The following is a 25015-nucleotide window of genomic DNA, read 5'->3' as shown; positions in this document are numbered from 1 at the left end:
CGTTTATACACCAAGAAGCAGAGTGGCCCCAGTGACTTTAGACAGTCACCTGATGTACTGATGTGCTGTGGAGGAGAAGAAACCTGCCCTGGGCTTCTGAGCCTCAGGGCTCCTGCTCCGGGAGATGATCAGGGGTGCAGCCAGCAAGGCTTGAAGAGTATATCAGTTATATCACCTTTCCAGGCCTCATCCATTTCCTCATCCATAAATTGAGCACACAAATGTATAATCTCTGACTCACAGAATCAAGGTATGTAAGTGTCTGGTACTGTGCCAGGTGTGTAGTTAAACATTTACCAAAATAGTCCCATCCTCTGTATGCGTTCCTCAAAAACTCTTTTCTCCCATGGTGTTTCCCTGGCTAACAAGGCCCCCATTAGACCCTCCCTTCATGCCCAGTAGCTCTTTTATCCTCCCCCGGCATGCAAGCCCCTGGCTTTGTTTCTGGATCAGAGTCCTCCTGTAGCAGCTGTTGCAGCTGTGAGTAGCGCAGGCTGGAGCACCCATGCTCTGCACTTCCTCTTCTCTTCTGTGTGCACAGAGCTCTGTATTATTCAGAAACTTGGCGACAAGGCTGGAGGGCCAGGCAGAGGAAGCGCTCAATGGGAAACTGCTTACAGAGGCTGCTCTGTCACCCAGTCCTGGACCAGACTTAGTCTCCATCTGGCATCCTCCCCCAGCCCACAGGACTGGCCAGCCTCTGGGCTTGACAGTAAGAATTAAATCCCTCAGCTGGAGGAAGGCATCTTCCCTCTCTTCAAAGGCCTTGCCCAGTTCCCCAAGCACCCAAGCTGCATAAAGAATCATCCTGAGCTGGCTTTGGTCTTTCTGCTTATCACAGCAGAGTGGCCTGACTTGGGACATGTGGAGAGGGACAGAGGTGGGGAGGCGGCCAGTTCCCAGCAACTAGCTTTTTGGCAATTTCTTGCTGCAGGTCACTCTGCCTGTGTATCTTGTTATTCCTATGTATCTTGGGGTATAAGCAGAGTGTCTCCCATCCATGAACCCATTGTCTACCTTTGTGTCAGACACAGTGGCTAGTAGATGCTCAGTAAATACCTGTTGTTAGGTTTGTACAGCATCCACAGTGGGTGGGACTGTTTCTGGGCTCTTCTTTCACCCTGCCTGAGAATCTCTTACACACACTTAAGACATCACATAACTTCAGGCCTTTGTCACCCATCCTAAGAGTTCTTTCCAGAATCTGTTGACTTCATTCCCAGACCAGTCCTGTGTCAGTCTGACTCATCTTTTCCTGGTGAGTCTTAGTGGTACTTAAGGAAGGGTCAGACAAATGAGGAGGTGTCTTAGCTTCATTTGTTGTTGTGACAAAAAGCAACTTACTAGAGGAAAGGGTTTGTTTTAGCTCATAGGTTACCACCTATTTGTGGGGGAATCACAGCAACAAGAACTTAGGCCAGTCAGTCACATCACAGCCACAGTGAGGAGCAGAAGAAAGGAATGCCTGTATGCTTTGTGCTCAGCTAACTTCCTCTACTCTTACACAGTCCAGGGCCCCAAACCAGGGGATGGTACCACCCACAGTGGGCTCACCTCAGTTAACCCAGTTAAGGAAAAAGCCACTGCTGGAGAGTTGGATCAGTGGTCAAAAGCACCAGTTACTCTTCCAGAGGACCTGGGTTTGATTCCCAGCTCCGACATGATGGCTCACAACTCTCTGTAACTCCAGTCCCAGGGGTTACAACTTCCTCTTCTGGCCTCTTTGGGAACAAAATTAAATTAAGAAGGAAGAACTCCTTCACAGTAGGCCCCACTAGCTCAGCTGATCTTAAAGACAGTCCCACACTGAGATTCTCTTCCTAGGTGAGTCTAGGTTGTGGTGATTAAAGCCAAGCATCCCAGGAGAAGAGACAGTTTTTTGTGGGCTTCTCTTGGAGAAAATGGTCCCTGTGTCCGTTTTGCCAAACTACACCCACAAATCTCCTGAGACCTAAGGGGTACAAGAAAGAACATCCCAAACTCCGTGCCGCTTATTCATGCCTTGACTCCACTGCTTCTTCGTCATGCTTCAAGAAGTATATTTACCTTATAATCACAGCACAGATGAGACAGGGACAAGCAGAGTCCTGCAACTCACTAGACACCTGCTCTAGTAGAATCTGTCAGCTTTCAGTGAGAGATGCTGTCTGCCCTGCCCATCCCACCCTACCACCACCACCTGGGGTAGAAAAAAAAGAGCAGTTTGACGAGCAACTGAAGAAGACGCCCCAGGTTTGACCTCTGCCCTCACCCCCACTCCCTCCTCACACACACGGTGTATACATAAATGTGTTTACAAAGCATTTATGTGGATCAGCTGTGGTCAAGAATAGCAGGTGTGTACAGGCAAAGAGTAAACAGTCTTCAGCTGCTTTTCGACAAACTGTTTCTAATCTACAGAACAATGAGCTGTCCTGAAGACAGGAATAGTGTACTTGGAATCCTTAGGCAGAACTGCCTCTCTACAAAGAGAATAGAGAGACATCCTAGAAGGGACCTGGAGCTATATCTCATAGGATGAGCACATCAGTGCTCAGGGAAGAAGGCAGAACAAAGCACTTAACCTGAGCAGGAAGGCAGATATGTGGAGACCTTAGTAGCTGGCAGACTTGACAAATGGTGGACAGGTGGACACATGACCTGATTGTGAATGTGGGGGCAATCAGGCTGTGGTTCTCAAAAATGTCTCTGGGAACAAGAAGGGATGAGGGTAGAAGCTGGCACCCAGGATTTCTGGAATGGAGCGTACTAGGGTGAAGCCCTTAGCCAACTTGATGGAGCCTCAGGTCACTGCATTTCTACTTAGCAGTGGACAGTGACAGCAGCAGGAGCCCAACTGGGATCCACTCTGAAAAGAGGCCAGTCCTGCATGCCCAGGTAAATGATGATTATTAACAGTAGTTATTCCTTCTAGACCTAACTGAAGGGTGGAAACTGGCACCCACATCTCAGGAGCCTAAACCTGGTCCCTCAGTGTGGTGTCAGAAGCATCGTAGTGACTTGGTGAGCACTGCCCATCAGGAAATAGTCGTGACCTACAAATACCTTTTTGGGCACTTTGCACATGTTATGTTTTAATTAACTGTTTTACATCCAAGGAAACTGAAGCTTGATGCAATGAAGAAGGCTGCCTAAGGCCAGGTGGCCTGTGAATGGTGAAGCTGGTATTCAGACCCAGGCTCTTGGCTCTAACCTTGTGCTATTAACCTCTGTGCTGCATCAACTCCAAGAGAGAGGACTCAGTGTTGTCAGTGGTGGCATGATGTTTTAGTCGTACTTTCTACATTCATGGGTTCCCCTTCACATCGCCTTTCTACCTTACAGGTATCCTTGGTGCTCTCTGCTCTCCAGGCTGGGAACAAGGGTACCCAAGCATGCATCACGGCTGCTACTGCTGTTTCTGGGATCATTGCCGACCTGGATACCACCATCATGTTTGCAACAGCAGGGACCCTGAATGCAGAGAATGGCGAGACCTTTGCAGATCACAGGTACTGGGGGAGACTTCAGCTGCATGCCTAATTTGGTCATCTCACCTGCCCAGGACTCAGAAATGTAGGTATCCACTTTGATTTCAACAAGATTCTCAGTAGGGGACATGAACCACAGGGTCACAATAAGCTCCTTTGACAAGTTAGAAACAGCCTTTCCCAACCAAGGCTAGCTTTTTGATGTTTGCATACCAGGGAGTTGCCCCTCTGACTGCCCACAGACCCAGCAGGACCAGGAGAGGCAGAAGCAGGCATATTCAGCAGTCACTTCTCAAGGCCTCCGGCCTCCCTGGAGCCTTCATTGAGCATACCTGTGTCAGTGTCTCTGCGTATTTAGGGCTGATGACCCCTAAACTCTCATCACGTGTCCAGCTCCTTTCTTGTCCCTCCAGCCCAAGGGCTGTGATGGAGTAAAGACTCTCTGTGCCCTGCTGTCTGTCCTGGAGCCTGGCTCCATGGGTTCTGATTCCTAGGCACCATATACAAGCTATACACCCTTGCAACCCAGTGTGACTGGGAAATATCTGAAGAGATCGTGGGGCCATAGGAAGAAGCCGCGCTCCCACCCAGCTACAGTGCTGAGCCCTTCTACATACCATTTGAGGCTCCAACCTCACATGCATGAAAGACTCCCCTCCCCTCGAGAGGCAGGTAGATCGCTGGGGCCTCTCCAAAGATCTCCCTCCTTCCCACCTGCAAGTGAACAGGTTTGGTTCTGTTTCTCCTGGCTCTCTGACCTCCCTGCCTTCTCAGGGAGAACATCCTGAAGACGGCCAAGGCTTTGGTGGAAGACACAAAACTGCTCGTGTCGGGGGCTGCATCTACTCCAGACAAGCTGGCCCAGGCAGCTCAGTCTTCTGCAGCTACCATTACCCAGCTTGCCGAGGTGGTCAAGCTGGGAGCTGCCAGCCTGGGCTCCAATGACCCCGAAACCCAGGTATGGATGGGACTTGGGAACTGCCTTTCACTTTTTCCTAGACAGCCTGCATCAGGCTCCCAAGTAGGGTTAGTCAAATGGCCCTTGAAGTAAAAAAATACATGCTCGGTTGGGAAAACTGATAGGAAGCAAGTGACAGAGATGTGGACTGTGGTGACAGTTCAGGAGTCGAGACAAGCCCAAGGATTTGGGAGGAACCTAGAAGGGTAAGTCCACCAGGCCTAGTGAACAATTGGTTGGAGAAAACATTGTGAGGATAAAGGGGAGGGAAGAGGGCCCAGGCTGAGCAGTATGCAGCTTCACGAAGCAAGAGAGAAAGAGCGATCCATGAGGAGAGAGCCATCCAGACCCGAGAGAGGAGGGTGAGTCCCAAGCCTAAGCACGTTGAATTAGAAGTGTGAGACAAGCAGGTAGAACCATTGAAGGCATGAGCCTGCACATGTGTGCAGATGGGACTTGAATGGTTGTCTCTGCTCAGTGTCAGCAGGCACAGGGAGGCAGAAGCATGGGGTAAGAGATGTCAGATTAACCCCGGAGAACTCTGACCTTCAGACAATTGCTGAGAAGAAAAAAAAAAAAAAAAAGCGCCTAAAAAACTTCAAGAGTGGCCTGAGCTGGTGCAGGGACAGCTAGAGGGTGTGATCTGTAAGAAAGGAATGTTTTTACCTTTAGAGACACTGTGAGTCAAGACAGGTGAATGTCTGTGAACAAGCCAAAGGTGAGCCCAGCTGCTGGCATAGGGCATGGACCACATCTGGCTTACTGCTGGAGAAGCCTGACTCTGAAACAGAGGGAGGAACTGAAAGAGTCGGAGAGCCCAGTGCTCAGGAGGTGGCAATTTTGTTGAAATGACACACCTGAGCCTTAATGCCCTTCCCAGATCACAGTCACTGCAGTTCACGTTTGAAACCAGCACACCATATGCAGCAGCACCTGGCACATGCCAGATACAAAGCAAGCTGATGTTCCAATGGTCTTGACAGACTAGAGTCTCCTCTGCACTTGTCCCAGTAACAGGGCAGTGAATTTGCTAGGTCAGCAATCTAGTCTCCTGGGCTCCAAGCTAGATAACACTTGCCCTTCAGGACTCAGGAGGGCAGTGATGATTAATTAATGAACTAATTAACTGGAGGCCACCAGCCTTGTTCCTGTGTCCTCTGCCCCTTCTGTTCCCACTGTCCTCCAAGACAATGGAGCCCCTTGAGAACCTTTCTCAGTTTTTTAGCCCCCAGCTTTGTTTCCTCCAGCCATACTGGAGTTCAGAACTGCTGTTTGCACAGTGCTTCTGCAGGAACCTGAGGTGCTGGTCCCACCCTGGGGGGAAGGAAGGAAGGAAAGACTGCAATCCCTGCTGAACTTGGAAGTGCAAACCCCTGTGTTCTGCTCACCCGGTTGATTTTAAAGAGGAGGAGTATGGATCTTTCCAGTGTGTTGAATTGCTGTGGGGTCATTTGTTTGCAAACATTTTATCTTAGCAAGTTGTATTAGGCACAAAAAGTAGAGAATCACAAAGTAAGTTCTTACAACCACCTGGAATCTTCCATGACTCCTAAGTGTTTCCTTCTGCCTTCCCCTTCCGAGTGAGAGCACTTAGCATGTGGCTGCCTCCATAGACCTTTAAGTGCCATGCAGTAGTCCTTAACTGTAGGTACCATCATATGCTGGTTACTGACAGCTGACTAACATGCAGAGGGGACATTTTTCTGAGCAGATTTTAAAATTAATTTTATTTAAGTAAATAAAAATAAATTTAAAAGGAGACTGCTCTTTTCAAGATATTTAGAAGGTTGATTGGGATTTTTCTTTTGGTTTTGAGATGTGTGTGTGTGTGTGTGTGTGTGTGTGTGTGTGTGTGTGTGTGTGTGTGTGTGTAGATGTCTCAGCATGTAGGTATATGAGCATGAGTACAGGAACCCAGGAGGCCAGTGGCATCCAGTCCCCTGGAGCTGAAGTTAGAGATAGTTGTGAGCTACTTGACATGGGTTCTATGAACCAAACTTGGGTCCTCCGGGAGAGCAGCAAGTGTTTTTAACTGCTGAGCCATTTCTCCAGCCTCCTGAAGCAGCAACTTCTAATGAGAACTCACTTAAAAAACACAATCAGGGGCCCAGTGAGATGACTCAGCAGGTGAAACACCTCCTTTACAGGCTTGACAACCTGAATTTGGCTCCCAGAACCCTCATAAAGGTGGGAGAAGAAAACAACTCCATAGTGTTATACACAACCACACCAATAATAATAAATTACAATTTTTAATAAGTTACTTTTCAAATCTTCTTAGAAAAAAATGTTCCCTCTGCACATCAGTCCTGTCAAGTAACGGGAATGGGGCAGTACTTCCTGGACACTGCCGTTTTAGTAGCATCCCTGGCTTGCTATGCCCCTATCTCTTGCTGCGCCTCTTCACTGTTGTAGGCTCAGGAGAGAGGGTCACACCTTCACAAGCCTTGCTGGCCCCAGCCTGTGAGTACAGGAGGTTGATTGGGGTCCCTATGTCCTGCTGAAGAGATGACACAGCAAAGAGTATGAGGATGGCAAGAGGTTGCAAAGTCACAATTTTTCTGTGTCACTGCTGCCTGTAGTTCTCGAGACTTCAAAAGGTGTTTATGTTTATTATCCCAGTTGGTCCTCACAGCAACTGGATGAGGTAGGAAAGGCTGGCACTGCTAATTCTGCTTGTCAGTTAGCCAACCCAAGAGTGTGAAGGTTAAAACTGGGGTACTTAGCATCACACTGACCAGAGTCCAAATTCCAAACCCACCACTCTTGGCTCTAGTGCAGTGACCCAGTTCATGTCAGTTCTCCCTTTGGCTGGTGCTTCAGATTCCAACACCAGCATTTGAGATAGCATCATCTCCAGGATGGAGCAGGCCACCTTTGTCTTCATTTTTTTCCTCAAGACTCACTGAGTGCCAGCTACGTGCCAGAACATGTTCTGAGGATGAAACCAAGTAAGGCCTGTTCTAACCTCATCAGGTCATGGGAGAAGATAAATCATGGATAAGTGGATACATTAAATGGCACCATGGACTAATACTGCTGTAGTATAAAACAGGGCAATCTGATAGCAGTTTGATATTCAGGAGTTAGACCCATTGCTAGGGTGGTCAAGACAGGTCTCTTGAGACATCAATTCAAGCTGAACCCAGAGGATGCAAAGAGCCAGGTTCCAGGTAGAGGAGAGCAGGAATGAAGCAGAGATGAGGTAAAACTTCACAATAGGAAGAAAGACCCATGTGCCTAAACATGTGGTATGGGGCAGATAATTGTAGGAACGAAAGCTAGAGAGGTGGGCAGAGCGCCATGGAGGCCTTACTGCCCCAGCATGAAGCTGACATTGACATCAGTGAGTGATGGTACCTCACTGTGTCTGCTTTAGCAGCCGTCATCCAGTCAGAGGCAGCTTGTTGGCAATTCAGAATTGGCAGCTAGGGAGCTGTATACTCAGATCCCAGCATCAGCATCAGCCTCCATTTTTGTGTCGAGCTGTACAATAGTTCTCAGCCTTAGCAGCATCGGGAGCAGCCTCTCTGTTAGCTTTATCATCATCATTAGGAGCAGCAACAGCAAGATTGGTCTCCCTGAGCTCCAAGGGTGGCTTTCTGGGTAGTGATGTCATGTTGCAGGACATAAAGCTACTGATAAAGAGCCTCCTCCTCCTCCTCCTCCTCCTCCTCATTTGTCCTTACTCCCCGGCAGAAGTCAGTGAAGGCCACCCTCTCTACTCACCAGTCTCCTGCTCTTTCAGGTGGTTCTGATAAATGCCATCAAAGACGTGGCCAAGGCCCTTTCTGATCTCATTGGTGCTACCAAGGGAGCTGCCAGCAAGCCGGCTGATGACCCCTCCATGTACCAGCTCAAAGGAGCTGCCAAGGTAGAGTGGGACTCCAGTTGGGGCTGAGCATGCAGGAATGTGAGGACGATATGCCAGGCTATTGGGAAGATGAACACTTGATCGTCTTTTCGTATGAAGGAAGGAGATATCTTTTGTTCCATTTGCATAAAAGGGTCAGAAACTGCACCTCAGACAGCGTACCCAGTGCTTTTCTCCTGCCCTGCAGGTGATGGTGACCAATGTCACCTCTCTTCTTAAGACTGTGAAGGCAGTGGAAGATGAAGCCACCCGGGGCACAAGGGCACTGGAGGCCACCATCGAGTACATAAAGCAAGAACTCACGGTGAGTACCAGCAGCTGTCACCATCCAACATATGACTGACATAAGAGCTTCTCTGCAGTTTTTAATTAAAGAGCTTTTACTTAGAATTCCCAGACTGTGGAGGCTTACTCATCTGTCTCCTGGTGGCATTTGTAGTTGCTTACCTGTGTGTCAGCGAGTGTGGCTAGGATCTATTGGGACTGTTTGTTTGTAAGGTTTCATGTAGTCTAGGATGGACTCAAACTTTTGTGTAGCCAAGGATAACTTTGAACTTCTGGTCCTCCTGCCGATCCTCCTGCCTTTACCTCCCAAATGCTGAGGTTACAGGTGTATACCACCATGCCTGGTTTTATGAAGGTGCTGAGGACTGAATTCAGGGCTTGATACATGCTAGGCAAACACTCTACCAACTGATTTATATCCCTAGCCAGGACGTAGCCCTACATTCCTGGGACTGATGTGTATCACTTGGGACAGTCCAGGCTTCATTCCATCAAAATGACAGCATGACACAGGAGCATTACAGAAGATTTCTGGCCAAGAGAAAAGTCAGAATGGCAGTTTACACAAGCCTTGTGTTTAGATTAAAGGGACCAGATACATTCTTTCTTCTCATGTTGCTGTTGGCAACAGCCCACATGTGGAATGGCAGTTTGAGGTTCACTGTTAGAGAGAGGCCAGATGTCTTTAGGTGAGACACTTCTTCAGCACCCGGCTCCTTTCTGTTTGAGGCATCTCTCCTTGGAGACATTAGCTCTGTTCTTTCTTCCCCCATTCTAGCCCCAGAGAGTCATGGGCACCAGGAATTGCTACCGTAGAGGTGTTCTGTTTCCTCTGTGCTCAGCACAGTTGCACGTCACCTCATCCTGACACCCACAAACAGAAATACACAGGATTTCTTTGTAATAGTATGATCACAAATGTAGTTTTTCCTCTGCTGCAAGCTGCCCTGCCCCTTTTCAGGATCACCTGTGAAGGCAACATGAGGAGCAACACTAGACATGAGTAACTCCACTGGTATTTGGAAGAGTCTCAGCTTCTTTAGCCCCACCTTGGATGGTGCCAGCTGAGGAGATACAGTTAGTTCATAGGTTTAAAGGGGAAACTAAAGAATACATAAGTAACTCAAAAGGAGGTAATTCCTTAAGGCATGGGTACTCTGGTATGGCTGTATGGGATGGCTGTGTTCCCATCTGAGATCTAGATACAGGTTCAGACAGCTGTATTCCATATGGAATATAGATATGGAATATAGACCACCCTGGGAATTTGCAAATACTTGGTCATTGTGAGTATATCACAGTGGTTTAGAATTCATCCACATTTTTTCAGTTGGAAGGGTGGGTAGATGTTTCAGCAGTTAAAACACTTGCACACAAGCATGAAGACAGGAGTTCTGATCCATAGAAACCCTCATAAATATCAGCACCATGGCCCATCTGCAATTCCAGTCTTGAAAGGAGGATACAGGGCATATCCAGAACAGGCAAATGAGCAAGATGAACCATGTCAGTGAGCTCTGGGTTTGGTTGAGAGACCCTGCCTCAATGAATAAAGTAGAAGAGTGGATGATAATGATTCCTGACAGTAACCTCAGGCCTACCCATACACATGCACATATGTGCCCCCACACAGGCAAAAACATTCATACACACAAACATGTGGGAAAAAATGGAAAAATAAATAAATAAATAAATAAATAAATAAATAAATAAATAGGAATTCCTCAGAGTGTTTTCCACAGACCCTATGCCTTGGAAACCACAGTAGTTTGGAGCATCCTATGTGTAGCAGCCAACATCCCACATAGTACTGAAATCTGGACAAGGGACTTACAGTCCTGAGTCACTTAATTGTCACTGTTGTTTTTAAGGAGCAATGATGTTTGACTGGTTATCACATGGCAAGAATGCTATATGGGTACCCCATCTTACTCAAGGGAGTATCCCATGTCATTAAGTGGTTAATCAGGTCGGAGAACAGGCCAGACCCTCTTCTGCAGGGACAGGTACATATGCAGCATACAGGCACAGAACTAGTCCTTCTTATTAACGAGAAAGGACCAGGTGTGTATGAAGCAGAAGCAACTTGCCTTGACTAACATGAATTCTTTGCAGCTTCTGTAAATGAGAGAGAGGGGGCATTTAAATTGGAGTCACTGACTTGAACGCCTCTGCATAACCCTGCAGAATTATAGGAGTGATGGTTCACTTTCCCCAAACTCATACCTATGGCAAGTGGGCAGAAGGTCATCCAAAGTGATGTCTTCAAGTTAATCCTACCCAAGAGCCCACATCAGGACTGAGGAAGACACTATATAAATATTGGGTAATGATATTTGCAAATGGATGAGTTAACACTTTAGAAACCTCTTACTTACCGTATTGTTTCCATGAATGTCAAATGCCAGTGTAAGAGCCTTGTCCATGCTAGGATCTTGAGAGCAAGACCCACTCTACTGCCCCCAAATAGGTTTCTAATTTCTTGTCATGTAACAGTCTCTTCCAATTGCTAGCTTGGCTCCCAGACACTAACTGTGGCCTGGGTGGAAAAGAGTAAGCTATTTTTGTCCTTTCCTTTTTGATTTTTTTTTTTTTTTTTGCCCCTTCTGTTTCTGACTTCAAGGTGTTCCAGTCAAAAGACATACCTGAGAAGACATCATCACCCGAAGAATCAATAAGAATGACGAAAGGCATCACCATGGCAACAGCCAAAGCCGTAGCAGCTGGCAATTCATGTAGACAGGAGGATGTGATCGCAACTGCCAATCTGAGCAGGAAGGCTGTCTCAGATATGTTGACAGCTTGCAAGGTAAAGACCTGGGCCTTGTTGTGGATGGATGGATAGATAGTTTTCTGTTGAAAATGACTCATTCAGTGTCCTGGAGAAGGAGGTAAGCTGGAATATGAGCAGGAAGCAGCTTCACACCTTACACTTTATGACAGACAAACATTCAGAGAGTGCAGTTATTAGCTGGCATGGTAGCTCACACCTCACCTGTAATCCCAGTGCATGGAGGAGGAAGCAGGAGGCAGGAGGATTGTTGTGAGTTAAATGTCTTTCACATCATGCATCTCAATCCCATTCATCCCCTGTCCCTTCGTATCTGCCCTCTACCCTTCCCCCCCCCAATAAAATAAAATTTAGAAGAAAATAAGAAAAAAAAAGAAAGAAAGACAAATCTCATCCTGGAAGCTGTAGTGTGACATAATGAGTCACAGAGCATCTCCTTTTGTCCATATATCTTTACTTGCAAGTGCTCATTGCAAAGAGTCATCGGTTTGGTTCGAGGCCTGTGGTTTCTGCTACACCATCGATGCTGTGCCCTCACTGGGTCTCCTCTTGGATATATATCCTGTTGTTGCCCTGTGAACTGACATGATTTATAAATCTAATCACGTGTATTAGTTATTAATTGTTAAAAGGAATCCCCTCATACTTGATTCCTATGGCAATTATAAAGTCCATTTTGCCAAGGCCTTGTAAGTGCTTCAGCATTTGTGACATTGAGTGGAGCAGGTGCTGGCATAGGTGCCAGCCAGTGACATGCTGCCTTAGCTCTTCAGGATGTCACCCACATGTGTGTGCACAGACTATCAGGGAGCACGGGAAACGGGCTGGGATCACAGAACCAAACAATGACAGTGCAGCTGCAAGCTTTCTTGAACAGTTGAGGTGGTTTCAGAGGATATTCAACCCCATTGTGAGCAGTTGGGAGAGACAAGGCTTGTATGTAGCATGATGCAGTGATGTTTATATCTCTGACTCTAGACATGGAATCTGTCCCTAAGAGGAAGTAATATTGGAGATAAGGTGATTTTATGAATGTTTAAAATGCCTAGAGCGTTAAAGTCATGATATTTTTTAAGCCAAGTAACTACTTGTAATCCCAGCACTGGGAAGACAGAAGTGGGTCTAGGCATAATGACACATACCTTTAATCCAAACACTCAAGGGGCACAGGCAGGCAGATGGCAGATAGCATCTGAAGAATGATGCCCAAGGTTGTCCTTTGACCTCCACACACACAGTATTTTCTTATTAATTATTTTTCTATGTATGGATGTGTTGCTTGAATGTATATTGTAAACTATATATGTGCCTGGTGCCCACTGAGGTCAGGAGAGGGTGTTGAATCCCTTGGGAGTTAGACAGTGGTGAGCTGCCATGTGCGTACTGGGAATTGAATCCCTGCCCTTTGGAAGAGAGCCGGTGCTCTTAACTGTTGAGCTATCTCTCCAGCTCCAAAACACAGATTTTTTTTTTTTTAAAGCAGAAAATTTTTGAAGTCACACCAAAGAATCTAGTTGCTCTATTGGAGCATGACTTCTGGGGCTGAGTGGGGAGACAGGCAAATGTAGAGGTGAAGCATATCCCACACTGCCTCATCTTAACAGAATTGCAAGAGTGAACAGTCCCCAGGTGACTTCACCTGTATATGTTTCTGTGTGGTCTGTTTTCATGTGCCTATATTTTTGGGATTTAATTTTGTATTTTTTGTTATAGTTGACATGAGGTGGCTATTGCTGTGTTGCTATAGACATTCTGACTAGTTTGCTCATGACTATAGATATTCTGTTAGCCAGTACTACCTTCCCCTGTGGTCAGATAAGTAGGTTGCCTACCGTGTTTGTTGGCTTTACTGTTTTGTTATATTTTTGAGATAAGGGTCTCATGTATCCCAGGCTGGTCACTACATAGATAAAGGTGACCTTGAATTTACGATCTTCCTGCCTCTGGGCTCTGACTCTAGGCTTCCAGGCATATCCCACCACAGCTGCTTTATGGGGCGCTAGCTCATGCATGTTTTAGGCAGGCCCGCTGCCAACTCACCTACAACTCCACTATAAGAAACATCTTTGTGCTTATTTGATTTATCTGTGCTTTAGATTATTTGCTTAGGAAGACTCCCAGAAGTGGAATTAGGGGATCAAATTGTATAACCTTTTCATTATTGCCAGATTTTTCTCCCGAAGGTTCTGCCAAGTTACAGAGCCACCACGGTTAGCAAGAATGTCCTTCCCCCAACTCTTCTTGGTAGCCTGGTAACCTGCTCCGGTGAGGCCACTGGACAGCAGCACCATGGTCTGTGTCACCCACAGTAATGCACAACTCTGTGACCCACATTGGAGGCTCCGAGAGATGTGGACATAATGAAATATGGGAGCTTTAAGAACATGGATATGGATGCCTCCTCACCCATATCCCAACCCCACCCCCAACCCTGATTTCTGCCTCAGAGGTTTGTCAGTCCTCAGAGGTTTGTTCGTCTAACATGGCTCCTCAGTGACAGCTGCTCACCAAGGGAGGGTACACAGGTGTTACCACCCACACTGCTCATCTCAGAGAGAGAGGATGGATTGCAAAACCAAGCTGGTCAGTTCCCCATAAGCCTTGAGCTTTTCTCTTATTATATGGCTTGGGAGTCTGTGTCCCTATAGATTTAACCCAAGGCCCTGTGTGTGGCACATGAGTACTCTCTGCCACCAACCTGTAGCCCCAACCCTCCTTTTACTTTTTATTTTGAATCAGAAACTCACTCAGTTGCCCAGGCTGCAGCCTTGAACTCACTCTGTAGCCCAGGCAGCCCTTAAACTTGGGATCCTCAGCTTCCGCAAGTGGCTGAGATTACAGGCCTGCCACACAGAGACTTGTCTCTGCCATGTTCTGTGCCTTTGTCATGACTAACGGTTTGTAGGGGGTGTCGTTTTTTTTTTTATACATTTCTGTAAACCTCCCAAGTTCTTTGCAGAGTAAAAACTGTGGAAGAATAATTAAGGGGATGTGGTTTCCTTCTGAAGCAAATAAAAGATAGTGTCCCACACTTGCACTTTTCCTTGCTTATCAATTCTGGGTGCATTTTTATCTGGCAGCCCTGCAAGTCAGAATGCCGTCTGAAATGATTTGTCATGGATGACTGGAGGTGGCAGGTCACCGTACAAGGAAAAGCCTGAGACACTGTTATCCCGAGAGCTCTGGCTTGCTTATCTCTGCATTTGTATAACGTGAGATGAGTTATTTACAGTGCCTGAGGGTTCTAGAGAGCTGCTAGCTGAAGGAACCTAATGGCTCTGGTCACAGAGCCTGCCCTGTGACTATAACTTGGGAGGTTGAGTGGGAACATGGGCTTCATTAGTCTGGGGACATAGAGATGCCATTACAGTGCCCTTACCACTACTGAGAGGAAGCCAGGCAGAGCTGGTCTGTACTCTGCTGCTGGAAGCCTTAACTATGAGTCTTCCTGGATGTTTTAGTGCATGGAAAAGGGGGGGGGCGAGAAAGGGTAGAAGGCCCCAGACTAGGTGTTTCTGTCATGTGTCCCCAGGGAGCCAGCCTATAGACTGTCAGAGGACCCGCTGCAGAGGCATAGGAATGGAAGGGGAGGAATTTCTGTCCCACCTAGAGAATGGGGGTGAAGGTCTTCTGCCTCAGAGACCAGGGTGCCCAGCTCTGAGGGGTTGAGAACTCACACGCAGCTCTTCTTAGTTTAAGATGTCAACATTCTTTTCTCTCTTCCCTGCCACCTCTCTCAATCTGTCTCCAGCAAGCATCCTTCTACCCTGATGTCAGTGAAGAGGTACGAACCAGAGCCTTGCGGTATGGCACAGAATGTACCCTGGGCTACTTGGACCTTCTGGAACATGTCTTGGTGGTAAGGAGGGGTGTGGGCATGGTGGGGCAGAGCTGTGTATCCTTGTGTCTCCCTGGATGACATAGGGTACACCCGCCTCCTTCCAGCATCCTGCCAGCATCTCTCATGAGGTTAGGACTATGCTGAGCAGACAGGTCTGATCCAACACACTGGACAGAAAGTGCAGCTTTCATGAAGACTCAGTAGGAGTCCAAAAGATCTGATTTCACTCTGGCACCAAAGAAGCAGCAGAACAGGAATGCCTAGGTTAAGGTGGTGGAAGAAAAGGAGGAGCAGTGGCAAAGGAGTGGTGATAAGTTGAAGGTCAGAGCCAATCTTGAAAAGCATTGAAAGATCTTTGAGCCTGGGGAAATAGCTCAGTTGAAGTGCTTACCAGGCAAACATGAGAGGCCTGAATTTGATCCTCAGCACTCACAAATAACAATAATAGTAAAAAAAAAAAAAAAATGAGTGAGGCAACTCACACCTATAATTGAGGCAACTCCCAAGTTCTGGGAGTAGAGGTGAGGTAAAGATAGAAGGATACCAGAGTCTAGCAAATCAGCAAGTTCCATGTTGAGTCAGAGACCCCCATCTCAATAAACAAGAGGAAAAGCAGTTGAAAGAGATGTCTGATGTTGACCTCTAGCCTTATACACACATGTACATACACCTATGTACAAACACACATTCACACATACACATATTGGGAGGTCTTAATGCAGAGACCCAAATGCATTCTAAAAATACAGAGAACACCAGCCCCCATGAACAGCTAAAGAGGACCATTGCTAGTGGCCTGCTAGCCTTCGGTAGCTTCCTGCCATCCTTTAATGAATGGCATGGGTCACATCAAGAGTGCCTGGCTTGCTGTACCCACTGTGGAGCTAGGATTAGAAGGCAAAAACAGAAGATTCTGGGCAGCATATGTCGTGGTTATGGTTAGCACATAGGTTTCTGTAAACCTTGTTTTCTAGCCATGTTTGAACCTTGTATGAGCTGCAGCAGTGCCCAGGAGAGTTTGTTCAAGAACCATGGAAAACATAAGGAAATAGATGACATGTCCCCTCCCATCTCTGCTCCACTCTTCCCAAACCTAAAAATAAAAATGATTCCCAGGCCACTTTGAGTTTGCAATTCTTGTCTCTAGAAGTCAACTGTGAAGCATTGGGTTTCCTTGTTTTTCTTTGTATAGCTACATGAACTGACTGACCAAATGAATAACCAGAAACCCATAGAAGTCTTTCCCTTGGTTAAGGTCACCCCAAAGTTCAGCAACAGACTGAGAATATGTTCCCAGCTCTGCCTTCATTTTAAATTATTTTCTGGCATTAACTATTTCAGGTCTCCTGAGGAGTCATTATGTTCAGCCAGAGAACTGCAATCATTGCTAAAGTATTGTTTGTTATTACTGGGATTTTGGGTTTTTTGTTTTGTTTTGTTTTGTTTTGGAAAAAAAATAGTCTGGGAAGTGGTAGCACATGCCTTTAATCCCAGCACTCAAGAAGTAGAGACAGGCAGCTCTGAGTTGAGACCAGCCTGGTCTACATAGTGAGTTCCAAGAGAGCCAGGGCTACACAGAGAAACTCTGTCTCGGAGTGGGCAGGGGAAGAATCTGTGGTTTTGAACCTCGGGCTTTCAAAATCTGAACTCCAGTGAGTGGAAGCTACTGTGAACTACATGAGCCAAACAAAGAACACCTTAAGCAAAGGTAGGAGCCTCTGTAGCCAAACTAAATGTGCCAGAATACAGTGAAAAGACTTGGTCCATGAGTATGCCTCTGGGATACTCGGGGTCAAAGGAATAAAGCCAGAAAGCTTTATGGGACTGTGTACCATCCTCCATTATCCTTGGGGTATATGTTCTGTACCCCACCTATTATTGTACCAAACTCTATGCTTTTGCCTGTGCATATTAGATATGATAGTTTAATTTTAAGTCAGAAACAGTAGGAAATTGCTAGCAATCACTAGTAGAAAAATGAACAATTATAGCAGTATACTATAATAAAAGATATATGAAGGACCAACAAGATGGCTCAGTGGGAAAAGGTGCTTCTACATACTCCTGGAGACATGAGTTTGATGTAAGCCATGTAAAAGTGGAAGGTGAGAACTGACTCCACAAAGGTTCCTCTAATGGCCAGAGGCACACACCCTGCCACGTGCATTCTCATGCAGGCAAGCACGAACACACGCATATTACACACACACCTCTGCCTGATGGGAGGTAAGAGATCCAGAGTCCCTGAAAACATTAGAGAATGTCTAGGAAGCTCCCTGGGCTACACACCCTGGCACCCCGCTTAAGGGCTGTCTAGGTGCTGTGTCCAATTCCAACCATAGGATGATCAGAGGAGAGAAGTTCACATTACACACGGTCAGTGTTTCAACACAGACTCTTCTTTCCTGTGGAGTTGAGACCCAGTCTTCCATGTTGCAGACCTATCTAAATGGCTGGTGTATCTGTGGGTGGTGTGTCATGGTTCTTTTCATTACTCTTTACATCTGTGGTCCTTGTCATCTGTAATTACTGTGGACATAGGAATGTGTTGTTCCTCTGAGACTCTTCAGGGAACTGGCTGGGGCCAGAGTGAGACCATTAACAGAAGAACCAGATCAGTGGCATAAAGCTAATATAAAACGAGAAGAACTCAGCCCATTTTTGTGTGGGGAGCTGGAGAGATGGCTCAGTGATTAAGGGTGCTTGCTGTTCTTACAGAGGACAGGAGTTTGATTCTTGGCTGGGCCCACAACTGCCTATACTCCAGCCTCAGGGGATCTGATGACGTCTTCTCTGGCAGGCACCACATGCACACCACACACATTAACACAGAGACCCAAACACATACATGTAAATAAATAAGAATTTTGTGTGCCTTAAAGGTATATGTGTATACACACACACAATCAAGGAAACAAGCACACGGAATGACTCTCGAACTGTTTAAGAAGAGATACCAAATTGCAGGGTGGTGGTGCAGAGGCAGGCAGATCTCTGTGAGTTCAAGGCCAGCCTGGTCTACAGAGCAAGTTCCAGGACAGACTCCAAAGCTACACAGAGAAGCCCTGTCTGGAAAAAAACAAACAAAAAAATTGAGAACCTCTGTCTAGAGAACCCCACTTCTGCATTTTTCTAAGAATCTATTCAACTCTCAACCTACATTGCTCTGGTTTAAGCAGAGCCACTGTAGCTGCTCCGGGAAGTTCCTCCGTGCTGGTAGGAGTGCATTGGCCTCCTGCACTTGTTGTGTATTGCTTCATCCTGGAGGATTTGCTCTACAGGGCAAGATGTAGGCACCAGCTTCCCAGTGCCATGCTGTTGTAACCCAACATCTTAGACAGAGTTAACTTTCACTTCCCTGGCAGAACTTTAATCTGGATCTGTATCCTGATATGAGAAATTGTATTGACTTAGTCACAAAATTAAAAAATAGAACAACTCTCTTCTTTGCTGTCTAGAGCTAAGATACCTTAATTCAGCACTGCTGTCTGCCTTAAAGGGCCAGCTGTTCCCAGAAGTGGCACTTTCTGTCTGCTTTGAGGGCTCTTCTCTCAGCCATAGACTTCTTCAGTCATTGCAGTTTGATGATTCAAGTGCTTCAAGTTCCCGCACCCATAACTCCCTCAGCTTTAATGAGACACAAGTAATACAGAAAAAGAAGAAAAAGTAGCTCATATTTCTGGGCTTATGAAAGCACTGCCATAATTGAAATAATGAATATACTTCTTTCCTTCAGATATTCCAAGCAGCCGATGACCCACTTTTCATCATTACAGATTTGTTTGCATTTTCTACACTTTGGCCAAAACTTGTACAAAAATCTCAAAGAACTAATAATTTTTTTTTTATTAAAAGGGTGCTTAAACATGGCAGGGCAGTAGACTCACATTCTATTTATATTGGCATATAGATATATGTCATATGAGTCTTATTGTATAGCTCAGGCTGGCCTGGCACGTGCTATCCTCCTATGTCAGCCTCCCAAGTGCTCGGGTTACAGGCATGTGTCACCATGGCTTCTCTGTGTGATTTAATTTACATCAACTATCCTTTTTCTTTTGAGAATTCCACAGATGGATGTAATGTGTTTGGGTCAAGTCCACCCCAGCTCCACCCCTCCAGGTCCTTCTTACTTCCCCTACTGTTATTTGCTCCCAATTTAATGTGCTTTTTTTTTTTTTTTCTTTAATGGAAAACCAACAAACAAAAACCTGTCAGTATAGGGACATCTACTGGAACATGGGTATCATCCCTGAAAACTGACAGTCATCAGTTGCCATAGTGCCTCAGTTAGGGCAGGATTTTATAACCCCCCTCCCCACCATGATTGACTGGCTTGATCTTTCATGTGTCTTGCATACCATCACAGCCACTGTGACTCTACTGCCCTGTCACATTTAAATATCTTGAGGATTATATACATTGAGTTTTGGTCAAACTCAATCCCTTGTTGAGTTTCCCCCAAATCCACCACCTTCCCTACCCGCTCAAATTTGTGTCCTCTTTTTCTCACCTAGTCAGTCCAAATTTAAGCATCTTTTTTCTGCCTGTTTGCCTTCTATACATCTACTTTGCTGAAATATGGGTTGAGATCTTCTCCCTTTTGGTGGATTTTTCTTACTCAGATTTCAGAGTTCTGTGTGTTTTCTTGAAGCACAGCGTCTGTCAGATATATGTTCCATAGCTTCTCCAGGAAGTGGCTTGTCTTTTCATTCTCACAGACTTTAGATGCAGCAAAGGAGATAAATGGGTATTACGTGAAAGAAAATGCCCTCATGATGAAGTTCTGGGTAAACTGACCCTGAGACTTGGATAAATATGAAAATAAAAGCACATCTTTCGCATCTCAGAGAGTAAGCCTTGAGGGTAGCACTTTGGGAATTACATTTCACTTCCTGTTACCCTCTCATTTTGAAAACCATGCTCACTCTCTGTCTTACACAGTCCCAATGTACCATGGTTCCATCCCTAGTACCACACACACACACACACTAAACAAACCTGCTAAGACATAATTTACATACAACAAAATTCATCTATTTACAGTACATAATTAATTGGGTTTTGCTGTGCTTACATGACTCTGCTATAATTTGAGTTTAGAATATTTTCATCATTCATAATACTCCTGCTTTCCATTGCCAGTGTCTAGAAGTGTGATTAATGTTGACTTTATGCCCTGTCTTCCTAGTTATGGAAGGGTTTTGTTTTTGTTATTGTTTTACATATATGCCTTAGAGATCTATGTATGTATGTATGTATGTATGTATGTATGTATGTATGTGCACTGTTTGTATGCAATGCCTGTGGAGGCCACAAGAGAACATTTGATCCCTCTGGAAATGGAGTTACAGTCTGTTTTTTGAGCCACTATGTGGATGCTGGGACACAAATCCAGGTCTTCTGGAAGAGCAATAAACACTCTTAACCACTGAGCCACCTCTCTAACCCCCTTACCACATTCTTTATCTGAGTGGGAAAACAGTCTTTCACTACTAAGTCTGAATAACCCTACCTTACTTTTAACTCACATTCACGGCCTTTTGCCCACAACAGAGTAATAACAATGTCTGTGGATTAGTTAGCAGGTCACAGCCTGAGCCATAACATTATTTAACTAGTGGTCTTAGAGTGTTATTTTAGACAAAATGGTACTTAAAAACCAGTTGGGAATTTTTTCTTTTAAACCTGATGCTGAGATTGCACCTAAGTAATGCTATCGGGGTCCTTTATATGATTAATTTATATAATCTCACTGCAAATGTGTAGGTAAAGGACTGTTTCACTCATTTAATAGATAAATTAACTGAGGCGGGCTGGAGAGATGGCTCAGAGGTTAAGAGCACCGACTGCTCTTCCAGAGCTCCTGAGTTCAATTCCCAGCAACCACACGGTGGCTCACAGCCATCTGTTATGAGATCTGGTGCCCTCTTCTGGTGTGCAGATATACATGGAAGCCGAATGTTGTATACATAATAAATAAGTAAAATCTTTTTAAAAAATTAACTGAGGCAAGACTTACAGAACTTGGGCTCCAAGTTACACAAGTGCATCAATTCCAGAAGATACACTTGGTTAGCAAAAGATACCTCTTCCCTCAACCTTCCCAGAACTCTAGTGATTTTCTAGAAATGTTCAAGGAAGCTGTCGTATTAGGATTTGTTTTTCATTCATTTATTCATTTTTTCCACATATGTGGGTATGTGTATTAATGTGTATGTTTCTACTACCATTGTTTAGTTCCTCTCAAGTTCAAGATGCCTTAGTACTTTTATTAGAAATCTCTTGATTAACTGTATATGTAAATCTAGTTACAGGCTATTCAGCATTGTCCTGGTGTCTATAAACTGCTACTGCATCATTTTGACTACAACCTTTTAGGTCTGAAAAAGAATGAGAATAATAGAGCAAATGGAATCAGAGAGCATTGTTTAGTAAATGTAAAACAAGTTTAAAAGATGACCAGAGGAACTGGAGAGATGGCCAGTGTTAAGAGTGCATACTGCTCTTGCAGAGGATCTGAAATCAGTTCCCAGCATCCACATTGGGCAGCTCACAACTGCTTATAACTCCAGCTCCACCAGGAGATCTAATGCCCTCTTCTGGTCTCCATTGGTACCTGCACTTACATTACCCCTTCTCACACATACACATAGATACATAATTTTTTTAAATTAATTACCAGAGGAAAGAAGGTGAGGAGAGGTGTGTATGAAATAATACTCAAAATGATTGGCTCATCAGTAATATATATAATGTGATGTCATTTGTATACTGGCATGTTTGGGGCTGGTTACAATGTAACCCATAAACTCCTCCAACCTATTTTTTTTTTTTTAACTACATTTGTTTTAGGAACATATTCAGAGGAGTTAGGCCTAAGGTCCCAGAACCGTCTCTCCCATACTTCTAAGAAATACCATGTTACCTGACCAGATTTTTTTAAAGGGTGTAGGACACCAAGAACAGAATTGACATTAAATGAATGTCTGTTGCATTCTGGGCCTTGGGTGAGCTGGTTATCATGTGTTTTCAATTTGGCCTGTGTGTCAGTCCTCAGACACAGGCATTGTCTCAGCTTTACAGAGCAGAGACAAGGTTCTGATGGTTTCTGTAAGTCACACCAGTAACCAGGGAGGCCTGATCTGAATACAGACCTGTCCAACTCCAAAGCCCACACTTGCTCCCCAGCTCTGAGGCACCATGATTGTCCACAGATGGCTTCGGGTGTCTTTTCCTAATCATCTTAAAGTGTCTGAAGGTTTTCCACTGGGGAACATAGGGAAGAGAAGTATCAAACTGTTAGAAGAGAATTGCAAAATGAGGAAGGGCCAGCCAGGATGATACACCTCAGAGTTTAAATCCTGGGGAAGATGGTAAGGAACCTTTGCTTCATTTCTCAGTTCTATTTTTGAAGGAATTTAAGAAGAGATCATCTGGCTTCACAGTGTATTGCTGGTTGCCAGTTCTGGTACCTATTTATTTATTTATTTATTTATTTATTTATTTATTTATTTATTTTGGTTTTTCGAGACAGGGTTTCTCTGTGTAGCCTATCCTGCCACTCACTCTGGAGACCAGGCTGGCCTCGAACTCACAGAAATCCTCCTGCCTCTGCCTCCAGAGTGCTGGGATTAAAGGCGTACGCCACCAACACCCAGCCTGGTACCTTTTTAAATAACCACAAAAAAAAAAAAAAAAAAAACCTTGAAACCTCTGGGGCTGACAATAAGGCAGCAGGTAAAGATGCTTGCCACCATGTCTGGCAACCTGAGTTCAATCCCTGCATCCCACATAGTGGAAGGAGAAAACCAACTCCTTCAAGTTCTTTTTTAACTTCCACATGAGCATGCGTGTGCACTCTAGAGCATGTACACAATCAGTCAGTAAAGCCAGGTGTGCTGGTGTGTGCTCTTAATCCCAGCACTTGGGGAGACAGAGGAAGATGGATCTCCTTGAGTTCAAAACCAGCCATATCTACATGGGATATCAGGGCTACATAGAGATACCCTGTCTCAAAAAAAATGAATAAAATAGATTTGTTTATTTGTTTTGTTTTATAACTTTGAACTAAATCAAAAGAAAGCATATCTATATCAAACCAGGTGGTGGTGGCACATGCCTTTAATCCCAGCACTTGGGATCTCTGTGAGTTCGAGGCCAGCCTGATCTACAAAGTGAGTTCCAGGACAGCCAGAGAAACCTTGTCTCAAAAAAGAAAAGAAGGAAAGGAGGGAGGGTGGGAGGGGAGGGAGGGAAGGAAGGAAGGAAGGAAGGAAGGAAGGAAGGAAGGAAATCAAGACATCTTGCAGAATGAGGTATGATCAGAGTACTAGAACTGGGTTGTTGGCTCAGGAATGACTTTTCTCAACTCAACAGCTGTTGAGCTGTTGCTCAAGTGGGGATTTTGACTGCAACCCTGTCCCCATCCCACATTTTCTCTGGGTCCATGTTTGCTTTGTCTCAAGTCTAAGTTGACCTTTAGCCTGGGACTTCTGTACTTGCCTACAGTGTTCTTACATATAATTTTTAGATTTGTTTTAGATTTGTTTTATGTGAAAATAAAAGGAATGAAGGACAAGTAAGGGCCAGCCTTGTGATCTTTGGTAACTATGTCAAAAGGAACCATCGAGGCACCCCTGTTTCTCAACTCCACTGTCTTTGAGACTTGGCAAGTCTCTTGCCTCTCGAGAACTTGAAATCCTTCACAGAGATGTCCCTTTCCACCAATAAAAGTGTACTTCAGTCAAACATCACCCCACTCCCCATGGATCTAACATGTTTTTCACCCACAGATCCTTCAGAAGCCAACCCCAGAACTCAAGCATCAGCTGGCTGCTTTTTCCAAGAGAGTTGCTGGTGCTGTGACGGAGCTCATTCAGGCAGCAGAAGCCATGAAAGGTAGGTCAGGGCCTCATGTCATCTTGTGGCACTGTGCTAGGACAGAGGAACAAGGTCCCTCCTTGGTAGATGGAAACAGTACAGTGAGAATAAAAAGCATAGGATTCTTTTTTTCCTGTGTTTAAAATAGCATTTGGCTCTGGTCTTTGTATGGAGTGCATCCACCTTCATGAAATAATCCATCTGGAACTCTTCATTTGTCATTTATTTTCAGCTGTGTTTATATTCATCAAGCTATTGCTTTTTATTGTCTTTTGGATAGTAAGCCCACGAGCCAGGCCTCAAGACCGCAGGACTATAGTCCCAGATGCTTAGGGACTCAGGAAAAGACAATTGCAAGCTTGAGGCCTGACTGGGCTACCTTGGGCAACTTTACAAGACTCTATCTAGAAAAGTAAAAAGAAAGGATTGGGGAGGGGAACTAGGAATATAGCTTGGTAGGAGAATGCTTGCCTAGCATGTTCTAGCCCCTAGTTTCAATCTGTAGTCATACCAAAAAAAAGTAATTAGGGTCCAGAGCGATGTCTCAGCAGTTAAGAGCACTTGTTGCTGTTGCAGAGGACCCAGGTTTGATTCCCACCACCTATGTGACAGCTCACTACCATGTATAACTCCAGTTCTCAGGGGATCCAATGTCCTCTTCTAGCCTCTACAGGCACCAGGCATGCATATGGTACACAAACATACATGCAAGCAAAACACCCATCCACATAAACTAAAGTGAGGTAAGTGCTTTATAAGTGATTAATATAGTAATAATAATATTTTCATATATAGGGAATTTCACTGAATACACCATTTGCACACCTTTACTTGCTTACACAGATGTAATGTACTCTACTAGACAAGTGTGTTTTCTGAGGCATGTGACCCTTCCATGTGTTCCCTGGAGAGA

General features: G+C 45.2%; 1 protein-coding gene across 5 annotated transcripts in view; it reads left to right on the top strand.

The window, feature by feature from the left end:
• The window catches only part of Tln2 (talin 2), a 420162-nt gene that overhangs the window by 369166 nt on the left and 25981 nt on the right, over positions 1-25015 (top strand). For all 5 annotated transcript variants that reach the window (XM_027411263.2, XM_027411262.2, XM_027411259.2 and 2 more), the window contains 7 exons: positions 3325-3491; positions 4245-4428; positions 8177-8302; positions 8490-8606; positions 11211-11396; positions 15130-15237; positions 24015-24120. In XM_027411263.2, the coding sequence (XP_027267064.1) occupies positions 3325-3491; positions 4245-4428; positions 8177-8302; positions 8490-8606; positions 11211-11396; positions 15130-15237; positions 24015-24120 (994 nt within the window). The remainder of the gene's footprint in view (positions 1-3324; positions 3492-4244; positions 4429-8176; positions 8303-8489; positions 8607-11210; positions 11397-15129; positions 15238-24014; positions 24121-25015) is intronic.

This window comes from Cricetulus griseus, chromosome 4 (genome assembly GCF_003668045.3).
Source record: "Cricetulus griseus strain 17A/GY chromosome 4, alternate assembly CriGri-PICRH-1.0, whole genome shotgun sequence".
Classification (NCBI taxonomy): Eukaryota; Metazoa; Chordata; class Mammalia; order Rodentia; family Cricetidae; genus Cricetulus; species Cricetulus griseus.
This window is presented reverse-complemented; position numbering and strand designations above follow the sequence as displayed.